The sequence below is a fragment of the Argiope bruennichi genome, chromosome 2 (assembly GCF_947563725.1).
Source record: "Argiope bruennichi chromosome 2, qqArgBrue1.1, whole genome shotgun sequence".
In the NCBI taxonomy this organism is placed as follows: Eukaryota; Metazoa; Arthropoda; class Arachnida; order Araneae; family Araneidae; genus Argiope; species Argiope bruennichi.
Window position 1 is genome coordinate 83,168,176 of NC_079152.1, and position 12,724 is coordinate 83,180,899.

Sequence of the window (12,724 nt, forward strand, 5' to 3'; positions counted from 1 at the left end):
CTTAGATTCGAAAGAGATTGTTTATCTTATGGCCACGAAAACACATTCCTTGGTTGTCTATATTTAACCTTGAACATCCAGAAAGACCCGTAATTAAAATACACAGAGAAAAGATGACGCAAAGCAATGTTGAAGTTGTGAAAGAAAATAACCACTGGCCACAGCTGTCAAGTTGCAAGTAGTGATGTTTTTGCAACGAAAATGCATGAACTTGAACTGTTTTTTTTTTAAATCTATATCTCAATATAACATTTAGAGACAAAGATTGTAAAAAAAATGCTATGGATAATTATTTTTTGTTAGAGAAAGACAAAAAAAAAAAATCTTAAAGAGGTGTCGAAATTTTTTATTGTTCCTCTTTTATATATACGATCAAGGAGTATCTTAATTGTGTTAATCATCGATGCCTTAAATACAGATTTTGTTTGCAGCAAATGATTTAAAAGATTTATGATCTTAATAACATGTTATCGTATTAAAAAGAAATGTTGTTGAAACATTAATATATAACTATTTGAAACTATTTAACCCAGTTGAAATATTTAAACGGAGTTGTTTAGCCATGAAACATTTCATTTTCTGCGTTTTATAGTTTAATAAAAATGAGTTTTTAAAGTTTTTTAATAGTTTTTTACTGCTTCATTTGTAATGTATAATTCTTTATCGATATTATAAAATCTTGCACTCAATACCAGATACTTTTCTTATATGGAATCAAAATTTCATTGACTAATTGTTGATTAAGAACTGAATACTGAGATATTCAACTGTCACTGCACAAATGTTCAGCATTTTTAGAATTTTATTATATCAATAGTGAATCAATAATGAATGAAATATCATTGATAAAGTTTGATCATTAAAAGATTGAAAGAAATAAAATAAAGGTTCGTAGAAATATCTGTAAAATAAATTTGATGGATATTTAAAAAAAATAGGAATTATTTTGAAGAATTCATTTCGTTAAGAAACAAATTTTAATGGGATTTTATATTTATAAACTGAAATTTCGAATACGAAAAAAAAAAAAAAATTGCAAAAGCTTTGACATGCATAGATATTTTCTTTAGAAAAATCAAAACCTGACAGAAAAGAACTCATCTTCAACATGTGTGTAAAGAATATGCCATAAAAAAACGTGTAATCAATTTGTGATAATCGACCATAGACTCCTCCAGTGTCAGTTGGCCATACCTTGCCTCCTGCCAGGGACCACCAACTGGGGTTCACGCAATCATTTACTTCTTGAACGGTAATTGACTTTTTCATTACAAAGATGTTCAAGAACTTCCGAAAGATAATATTTGGTGTTTCATATATATTCATAGCCTCCACTATGTGCAATTTGCTGCTTACGCAAAACAATTTGTCTTTGAAACACGTTCCGCCTCAGAATTCTTTTCTTATAAAGATTACAACCGATGGCCTATCATAACTTCATTCTTTTTTTTCAGGTTAATGTACATATTTAAGCTAAAAGGAAACCATTTTAATCATTGTGAAAAGAAAATGTTTGCTTTCGTATCTATCAGTGTGAAGGTTTCAGTCCAAAATGATTTACTCTAAGAAATTTTAAAAGATTTACTATCTGACCTAGTCGGAATGAACCAGGTACATTTTAAGCAAATCACCGATATTAATTGTTAAATTTTTCGTTTGTGTTAGCGTATCTGCAACACGAAAAGTGTTTTCGGTTACCCAGATTGGGGTGGTGACCTGTAAATAAGAAGTACATGAGCTTTGATTCTAACCCACCGAATGGGACTGGGTTGGGTCCGTCGTCATAGACCTATTTACCCATTACAAGAGCTGCCTATCAAAAGAAAATTGGAAAAATCGATTATCTAAGGAACTCATGGAGGCCGCAAATGATGATGCGCTTTTCAATTTCTTTCCGGCACATAATTTCGTTACTGGCATCATGTGTGCTTCTTTCTCACAGGGGTGGCACCAAAGGTTAGGAATTCTATTACTCTGATGCACTGGTCATGGACATTCAACCAAGGAATAAGTACAGCAATTTATGCAACAGATGTGGAATGGATTCATTTTATTTGAAAAAAAATCATTTTTTGAATCAATTATTGTCTCAACATTAAATGATTAAAAAATCTTCATGATTCGTCATGAAATTAAAATATTTGTTCAATGTTCCCAACAGCCAAATTTTATTATTTTTCTTGCTGTTTTGGAAAAATATTTTTTTAAAAAATTTATTACTGAAATGAAATTATTTATAGTTTTCAATTAAGATTTCTATATTAATAACTAAGCATTATTTTAGCTTTCCTTATTTGCAATGTAATGGAATGACTGAAGTTCACACTCATATGAAAATACTTTATTTTATGAAAATTTATGGTGATATTATCCTTTTTAGTAACATCCTCACAAAATATAACTGGTTTCAAATTCTAAACATCTTATATATTCTTTATTGTTTTTTTCCCTCCACCGGTGTTCTATAGAAAAAAGGAATTCTTTTATTTTAGTATCTAGAATTTTTTCTGGTCGAATTCAGCATTTATAAAAATAAACTTTTTCCTTTATTCCCTAGATTTATCTAGAAGTCATTCAAGATATCGAAGCTGGTCAGGAACTTCATTTAGCTTCTTACAATCTATTATTGGCTCATGAGCCATCATCACATCAAAGAAATGGAAACCTGGGTTCTCATGAAACAGCAGGTTAGTGATCCTTCATCCTAGTTTTTCGTTTAAGAATTAACACTTACTGGTAGTGTAATGAAACGAGATTTTTAAAATGAATTTTATATAAAATTTTCATAAAATTATACTGCATAGCAGTATTAATTTGATATGCTGTCTAATTTCAAATTCTTTTAGTAAGAAAAATCCTTTTATAAAGCAGAAGCATGCAAAATTTTTGTAAATTATGTCTAGAATTTTTTTAAATGCCAAGAAGAACTTTCAGCAAAACCTGCTTCAATGAATAGAAAAGCTGATCCATATGAAATGGCATGCTGAAGTGTGAAATACTTATAATGCAAAGTTTTTAGTGTATATCGCTGTAATGAATATTTGATTTGGTATAAGGGAAACTAAAGCTATAAAATTTGTAGCAAATGCTACTTCTATGAGTAGAAAAGTTGAACTTCATGGATTACTTGTTACAATAAGAAATCCTATTGTCATTGTAAAGTTATAATTTTTTTTTCGTTCGCTACTTTTATATCATTCACAATATTACACAAATGAAAGTAATATTTACATGGTCCATATAAACACCTTCTTTCTGCTGCCCTTTTTTTGTGCCGAAAAGTCTCTTCCAGATTTTTCTTATTACGTTACGGAATAGTCCATACGAGGCTATCATTTGGCGGTCGGGCATGCGGAAAGCGATTTTACCATTTGGTGTTTCTGACCAAAATCGTTTCGTTCCGATTCGAGGAAGAGGCAAACAGGCGCGTCATTATAAAAAAAAGAAGTAATGTTAGAACTAAGAGGATGTTTCTGTTCCGTTATGTCATGCGTCGGTAATCCCTCCCTTGATTGCTGCACATTATAACACTTCCTCTCGACATACGAGCAGGAACCTTTCCCTTTTGTTTTTACTTCTTACCTGTCACTAAGGGCTTGGGATTCATTCTCTTTCTTTTGAAAATGATCTATTAGAAGAAGCTCTTGTTAAAGATATTCATTCTACTAAAATGTAAACAGTGTGATCAATAAATTCATTATTACTGTTTTTTTTTGTTCACTGGAGACCGTGTTTAAAATGATTTAGTTTGTTTGGTTAGATTCATCTGGTTTTGAAACAATACGAAGGATATTTTGGAACTAATATCTAGTAACTGTTGAATTTCAGGTCAAATATAGAAAATATTTAAGCACAACCTATTCCTTAAACTTAAATTTCAGGAAAAAAAAAGTACATTTCATTTTCTTGGACTCTAGTCCCAAACGTATGTTGTTTATCTCTGATAAAATCAGGTCTCGGACCTTTCTTTGCCAAATCAAGTGGTTTTTTCTAATTACGAAACAAGGAGAATATATAAATAAATAAAAAGTGGAACTGGTGATATAAATAAGAAATAAAATGCGAATTATGAAAAAAAAAAACTTAAAACGGATCATGATTGTTTGAAGTCATTGCAGTCCCGAACATAAATCAACCCAATACTGGAACTGGTTGCCAATTTTTAGTTATATTGTGACGACCTGAAATAATTGTGAACGTAACTTTTCATGACTTTTCTACTTATTTGTAATGGTTCAATAGCAATTTTAAAAATTTTAAATAAAAATTTATCTTCAAATTATAAAAATTGACGAAGACCTAAATTTATCTTAAATTTTTGCGTATTTTGGCTACTTCAATTGTCCAAATTTAAAAGTGGACAGCCACTTTTAAGAAAGAGAAAGAAGTTAACTTTAAGAAGAAAGAGTTAGGCTTTAAATAGACTTAAAATTTCCCTCAAATCGATTAGATTATCAATTCATTTAAAAATAAAAACAAAAATTATATATTCACAAATCATTTATAATTTTTTTAATAATTTTTTTTATTCAAGTGTCAAAAATCTCTCCTTATAATTATCAAATGTATGATAATTCGTTTTTAAATGATACAGCAGAACTGCAATTTTTATTATATGATTCTTTTAATTTAATAGTATTTATATTTTAACAGATAGAAGCTTTCTTTAAACAGCATGCTCTTTTTCATAGTTTGTCAGGATTTTAATTCAACTGTACCAAAGTTTTAAAATTATTTTATGAATTTTTGCATACAACCGATTAGCTAACACAATATGGCAACCTGGACATTCTTCCAGCAGTATGTACAATCTATTAGGATAACAAAGTGGTCTGTTGCTCAGTGAAACAATTTAGAATAAGTCCATCTGGCATGATAGCCATCTGTGGCCAATCCTTTGTAACCATTTTCGTGTTCCATCTGCTGTGCGTTCTTGACCTTTTTCACTTTTCTTTCCAGGCATAGTTGTGCATTGTAACAGAATACAATAAACGAAAGCCCTTTAGAAAATTACGCAGTGGTCACGTCATTGCGAAATTCATGATTTTAAGAGTGACAGGCATCTTATCATTATATGCGGACCGTTTACCCTATTAAAATTCCGATTTTTTGAGGGCAGACATCATGCTTATTAATTTTTTATTTTATTTTCCCAACTATCTTTCTATTATTTTACAAAATGTATTATTGAATAATCTATCATGAAATAAATGCTCTGTAAATGAATGACGGGGGCTATATATATTTACATCTATTTTTACTACTGAAAGCTAAACTTGTCTTATGATTTTATTTGCATAACTTCTGACAAAATCTTTTACGATATTTTATTGGTAATATTGAGCTTAAAAAAATTCTTTCATTCTTATAAATTCTTGAATGCACAACTTTTTTATTATTTATTCGGTATTAATATTGTACTGCATGTATTATTTTTCTAATTTTCTTTTATATTTTATAAAGCAATAAATGCATAGACTCAAAAATAATATAAAGAAAACCAGATTTTGTAACACTATTTACATATTAATACGAAAAAGATCATTGTATTGATTAGGAAAAAATGATGACCAAAACCACACACAGCAGTATTTTTATATTAAATAAATGCATATATTTACAAATATCTCGAATGAATAGAAAATTTGCCAAATAAATGAATCACCAAAATGCAAACAATAAAGTAATGAAAAAAAATAAAAAACTAATATGTTGCATCTTGCGACAATTATCATTTTGAATAAAATCTCGTGCGATAGAAACAAAATGAAAAATAAAATTTTTAAAGAGGCGTCTTTACTGTATTTTCTATTTCATGATTTTTTTTTACTGATGTTTAAAGAAATCTGTGTAAGACGGTACGATTTGTTAATATGATATACGATGTCCTTTTAATCAATTGCACACTCCAAATGGAAACGTTTCTATCTGAAAACTGTGTAAAGTACACAAAATACCATCATATAATATTGTGTAAATCTTAAATTTCAATACACAATCAAGTATTAGATTTTGGAAAAATTAATCAATGACGAGAAATTAATCAATCAATAGCTGTGAAGCGATTTCAAACGGCACATAGAATTATTAAAATGTAGTAGCATAGATATTATATATGCACACACATGAGACTATTTACTTCTAAAATATTCTAATTTGCTTTATTTATACTAATGAGCGCCCTTTTTTTATAATACAGCTAAAATTTCCTTACGAAAAAGTATTTATAAACCATCGACCTAAAATGAAATATGGACAAGAATTAAAATTGAATCTTAAGTACGATATCATTTTAAATATCTTTTAGGAAAATAATCCTTGCGAAGAATTTTTTGTAGGACTTTTCTTTTATGAATGTTACAAAATTCAGCATTCATGAAAAGTGTTTAAAAACTTCTTTTTCAAACCCACATTTTTACACTTTAAAATAACACACTTTTTGGATTCTTTGTTACGTTCCGCCATTTAATGCTGGAAGGAATGAAAGGTCTTTTCCCATTTAGGAATCCCTAGATTCCAACTTTAGTATGGAACGAAAAGTGAATTCGAAACCGTAACATCAAGCTTGTCAACATAAAAACATGCCGGGTTATTATGTTGCAACAACAGTTAAACGTTTTTCTATGAATGCATTTGTTTTTGAAAGATAATCTCTTTATAGAGCTCGTAAAAAAGAGAGAGAAAAAAAATACTGATTGTTTACTTTTTTATATAGACTAAAGAAGTGTAATTTTTTTGAAATTTTTTTTTATAAAAGGCAGGATCTGTTTGTTATGTTATGGTCTGATTTACTTCGTCTCAGAAACTGTATAGCTTTAAAATTCATTTACAAAAGAAGGGAAAGACCCAACCACTTGATTCCTATTTGACACCTTTCCAATAGAAGCCATTTTGCATTTTTATCCATCGTCTACCTTCCACAGTAATTTTTATCTACTCATACAGGAAATTGTTTTTGCTTTAAAGATTTTCAAAGGACTCATTTCGCTTCCTTTTGGAAGAAAAAAATCTCTCTGAAATTTGTATACAGCAGAAGGGTTTTCTTCTAATTTTTTTTCGTATATTCCTATTTTAAAAGGCTTTCAAAGAAAAAGCCGTCTGTTTCGTTAAATATAGTTGGACCAATAGTTATCATTTCCTATCAAACAAATCTAAAGATAGCAACTCGATCACGTGAGTCCTGAGAGACATAATTTTTGAATAGCATCTATAGTTTGTTGCTTTTCGAATTATAAAATTCTCATACATAGGCAGACAGTTTTTCTTATTTAAATATTTCATTTAACACACGACAGAGATACACAATTTTTTTATAATGACTTCAGAAGAAAGTTCATCCATCTAGTTAGTTGCATTTTCCAATTTGGGCCCACAGATTGACAGAAAAACAGAAAGACAATCATAAGAAAGAAAAAAGAAGGTGTTTTTTTTCAGAGTATGGGGAAATGTAGATTTATCAGTTAGAATACTTTGACGCTTTTTCTTCTTTACCTTTCGATAGCATACGGGGAAAAAAAAGCAAACTTTTTTTTAGACTAAAAGAAAAATAACAAAATTAAATTTTATTTGGATGCAGTTATGCAGTTCAGAACTATTTCTAAAATAAAAATTCTGAAATTTAATCCTCACAAAATATGATATAAAAATTCTAACAAGTCTCTTTCCAGTTGCAGTATAAACCCTCTGCTGTGTAATGGATTGGAGTTAATCATTTTTTTAAAGAAAGATACAGATATTTAAGTGTAATCTAATAACGAAACTTTAATTCGTAAAATGGCGACTGACTCGGATTTCATAGCTGCTATCAATTAATAATTAAAGAAACAAATTAAAGTCGAATCCTAAATAAAAATGTTTTATAGAACATTTAAAAGTAAGTATTTTTTTTAAACTGGTGATAAAAAATATTGAAATTTAGAGAGTTTCGGTTTCTTTATTGTTTGAAGAAGATATTTTCTCTGATTCCTAAATTATGCAGTATTATCTAATTTAGAGGGAAACAATTTTAAAATCCCAGTTTCAACGCATTATCAATTGAATACCAGACGCCTATCTCCCATTTTTCCTAAAATAACTTTACTTCGCATTATTGCCGGCGTCCTGGCATAGGAGTAGCACGTATTCCTCGTGATCTGAGCGTCCCGGGTTCGAGTCCCGATTCAGGAATGGTTCTTCTTCTTCTGTGCTCTATCAGTGAGGTGTGTGATAGAGCGCCTCCCCCCACCCTGTGAAAACGGGTTGTGCAAGCGAATGTGACGCATGAGTAGCCAAGACATTCGCTTGGCCCTAGATGGCGCTACTAAAAAACCACGAGACGCTCAATTGGCTTAAGTACCTGTCAGGTAACTGGCAGCGAGCTTATCAACATGTACCATAAATCACAACGCAACAAGAGCTTCATATTAATAAGGAGTAATTATCTTCAAATTCTGTTCAGGATTTAAGAAAATTAAGTACAACCATTTTTATTCAACTTTCAAAAACTAAAATTAACTGAACGAATTGTTGATACTAAAACAAGGTTTATAAAAAATAATATTCAAAAACTTAAAATAAAGAATGGCATTTAAAAAAAAACATCTGAACAAAAGCATCTTAAATAAAAGGCTAAATTACGACTATTTAGTATAAAATACACAATGACTTCACATCTGTCTCACACTTCAATCTTGTTTGAAAATTTTCAGACCTCCCATTCATTTCTCCAGATAAAATTAACAAACAATAAAATAAATTAAACTATTTCTTGAGCAATTATTATCATTATTGAATATCGCAATTCATTTCATTCATTGCTCTAACATTTCATTTTCGTAAAATAAAAGCCATGTTGCCCAATCGTACCTTACGCCCTTACCTGAAACAATCGGAGAATTTTCCCACGGTTAGCACAAATATGTAAAATTTCCTCGAAAAACGTTTCTCACGTGTGTTCTGTACCAAAACTGCATAATCAACTTTGGAATGCCACACGCGTTGAAAAATAGCTCCTCGTTTTAATTAAAATAAAAATCATTTCTTTTTTCCTTTAATCAGTCAAACAAGTCAAAATATTTCGTTTTTAATGCAGAAGTTTCATTATATTTTTCTGAATTACCTACTTGTGAATTCACACACATTATGAGCAAAATGCATAATCGCTTTTCAAGAGAAGAATTGAACTTTTCCCGCCAAGATTTCATCATTGTTGATTAAAAGGCATTCACTTATTCATTTTTTTTTATCAATTTCATGATGCATCCGGTTCAGAGATAGTGTTCCAAATAATTGAAACCAGGAAATACCTTAATCGGGATGATTTATTGTAATTCAAGATGAAGTTTTGAACGGTAGACCGAGTTCGACAGGGAACGCGGCATTTAATCTTCGACATTGTTATTGATAAAATCAATCATGTATTTTTTATAAAGTATGCAAATAAATATTACAGGTTAAGCTTCTTTAATCTTGCATTTATTATGTTTGTCCAATTTGCATTAGAAATACATGTTTCATGGTCAGTTGCATCAGAATATGTTTCGGAAAAAATAAAAATGAACTTGCGGCTCATTTTCTAGATTTTAAGTTTAGTTAATATCTTATACAGGAAAAAGTACATGGGATCGGATAGCTATACATAGCACTTGAAGATTCGATACATAAGAATTTTGAAATACAGAAGTAAATACTGCAAATATTTCATCATTTTCTTGCTAAGAATAATTGTTGTATATAGTTATTTGGAGGAAGGAAAGGGGGGGGGGTAAAGAAGACATAAAAGAATTAAACTGTAAAATTATTTTTAAAAAATGCACGAATAATGATAATTTTTAAAAAAATTGATATTAGATTCAAATTTCAGATTCAAATATTAGATGATTTTTGATTCAAATCTCCTACTTTTTTGCCGCTTCTTTCTCTTTTACCTTCTTCCTACATCTTCAATTAAATTGAGTTTTTCTTTCATTCTGAAAGTTTCTATTTTTTTGGTCATGTCTACACTAAAGAATCTAAAGCTGAATTGAATTTTTTTCTTTCAAATTAAAGATTTCTATTTAGACAGCAGTAAAAAAGTACACACAGTAAAAAGGTCTAAAATTAAATAGAAATTAAAGTAAAAATCTCACTTGAAGTTAAAAAAGGAATTCGCAGAAAAGAAACTAAGAATAGTGTATGAGTCATGGGAAATATTTTGATTGATGATTCTGTGAATTTGTACTGTTTTCATTCTTTATTCTGAATGAAAATAAATGATGGCGTTTTGACTGTAATAGGTATTAAACGTTTTTATGCACGCTTTTGTTAGTTATATAGAAACAGTTTAGACTTTTTATAAACTAATCAGAATAGTTTTCTTTTTTTAAGTTCGATATTTAGAAAATTCCGATATGTGGAAGTTTATCTTTATGGGTCTCACTGAATTTTATCAACTTGCAGTCGTTTAGTGGGGAATAACAACTTTCATTCTCTTTCTAGTTATATTAATGTTCCATTCTGAAGTTACATTAAAACTACATAGGGATGAACAAATAATTTTTAACTATGGTCAATTGACGAGGAAGATAACAGAGATGACACTATCTCGCCAAAATTTCAAACTAAGGCAGTTAGAAAACGTGCCCATCTAGAAGGGTTTAGAATGTTATGGAATCAAAACTCAAAGTCTCAATTCTCAAGTCAGAAAGTCAAGAATTTGATACCAAGAACCCTCTCCTCCTTTAAATAAAATCAAATTTTAAAATACGTGTTACTTAAAATTATAAATAATAACTAATATAAAGCAATTATTCTACTGATTTTATCGAAATCTTTTATCCAAGAAGTTGTTTTCAATGTTTGTGAGTCTTTTAAGTTAAATCTCAACTGTTGTACGTATTAAATAAAGTTGATTATCTCAATTGGGTAGATACTGATGGCTCTACAAATTGCAATAAAATGCGAAAGTTTTCAGAATTATGATATTTTTCTCATGAAAGGTTCTGAAATATGCAATAAGGGGGAACAGATTCTTCTTAATATTTGATGTTGGAAATTTCATTATAATAAAATTTTAAAATTTAGATAATAAATATTCAAAACTTTAGGAAGCGTTCGTAGAAGATTCAGACTGACAATGTAATTTTATATAAAATACCATTGACAAAATGTACGAAATCTAAGAGTTCCAGGGAAAAATTAACTAAAAAGAACAAATTATTCTTCCATCAATTCGCCATACCATACAGATTTTTTTTCCTACGAAAATTGCATGAAAATTTAAAAAGTAGGATACAGAAAAAAAAAATGAAAAACGTAATTTGAAGTTTAATTCTTGACTAAAATTAATTAAAAGCATGAACCGATTGTCTAATATTCCTGTAAAGTTATTTTCTACAAGCGAAAAATATAGTCAGGAAATAACTTTATTAGCCAATTATTAAAGTTACTTATATAATAATAATAATGGATAGAGGCGAAAGTATAAATTACTGCGCTGTGTAGAATCAACATGCTATAAAACTGCTGAACTATTACTTGCTTACATGCAGAACTATTGAAATCTTATCGTTAAAATCATTAGTATTTTAGAAATCTGACACATTTGCGAACTAATAGACTTCAGCGCACATTAATGCTCCACAAATATGTAATTTCATCCAGTTATGTATTTACAACGAAAACAACCAACATTCGCTGAAACGGGTCAATCGGCACACCTCAATCTTGAGTATTTTTTTACTTGCTGGTTTGTTATGGAGTTTATCGGCTCATGAAGCCTTGCAAACTCATCCGAGATCGTTGGTCAATCTAACCTCTTCCTTCACGTATGCCCACAACTCGCAATAGGCCGGAGACGGCCGAAAATTATCCGCGCACTTTGAGCACGTGAGCAGCCGAAACCCTCAATTTGCCTCGGTAACTTGACCTGGTCACTCTCCCTTGTGGCCGTCTGACCGAAATGGACTACCAACGCCTATCTAACCACTGCCTTGTTAGAATGTGCTGAAGAAATCACCGTAAGGTACAGACTCTAATACTGCACTGTTACAGAATGGACGGATGAGAGAGAGAAACAAAAAGAGTGAAAGGAAAAAAAAAAAAAAAAAAGATTAAACTTCCTTTATTTAGGTCATCATCAAACGTCGTTTAAGAAGTTGGCGTCTTATCTGTATCATTCTTTTGCAGGAGGAGTTGCATTGGTCGGTGTTCCTGCCACCATGGAAACAATTGTCTTTCTTTTTTTTAATGACCCTGCACTGATTGTTTCTTTTCGAAAAGGCTTTTCTAAGGGCAGATGCTGTTTTAATAGGCATTAGAAAACATTGCAAATCCAATGCAGCCATATATTAGGTAGCAAAATATTTATTGATTTTATATGATTGAATGCAAGCGTGATTATTTTTGAAATTATTTTATTTCCACAAGCTTTATTTTTCCAATTTAGAATAATTCTAATCCTATTCCTTTTCTTGATCATATGGATCGGAACTCTTCCATTTTCATACACTTGCGAAGTTTGAAAATGGGGAAAAAAATGTGAAATTGAAAAATGTGTGAGAATGAAACAGTTTCAAATCAATGTATTCAAGAAAGAAATTGATTCATTTTTTCTACCTGAGGATTTCTAGTCCTATTCTTCATTTTAGTCTCCATCACGATATTTTGGGCCCTTTCCCTATTCTAACTTTTTTTTTCATGCCAGATAATAGCATTTATGTAAATAAAATTAAATCTTTTATAGAAATTATCATATTTGAAAAGGCTA

The 12,724-nt window shown here is 30.0% G+C and overlaps 1 protein-coding gene across 2 annotated transcripts in view; it reads left to right on the top strand.

Annotated features, from left to right (window-relative positions):
* Positions 1-12,724, top strand: part of LOC129957556 (histone-lysine N-methyltransferase MECOM-like) — a 239,593-nt gene that overhangs the window by 146,198 nt on the left and 80,671 nt on the right. For both annotated transcript variants that reach the window (XM_056069918.1, XM_056069928.1), the window contains exon 4: positions 2,558-2,687. In XM_056069918.1, the coding sequence (XP_055925893.1) occupies positions 2,558-2,687 (130 nt within the window). The remainder of the gene's footprint in view (positions 1-2,557; positions 2,688-12,724) is intronic.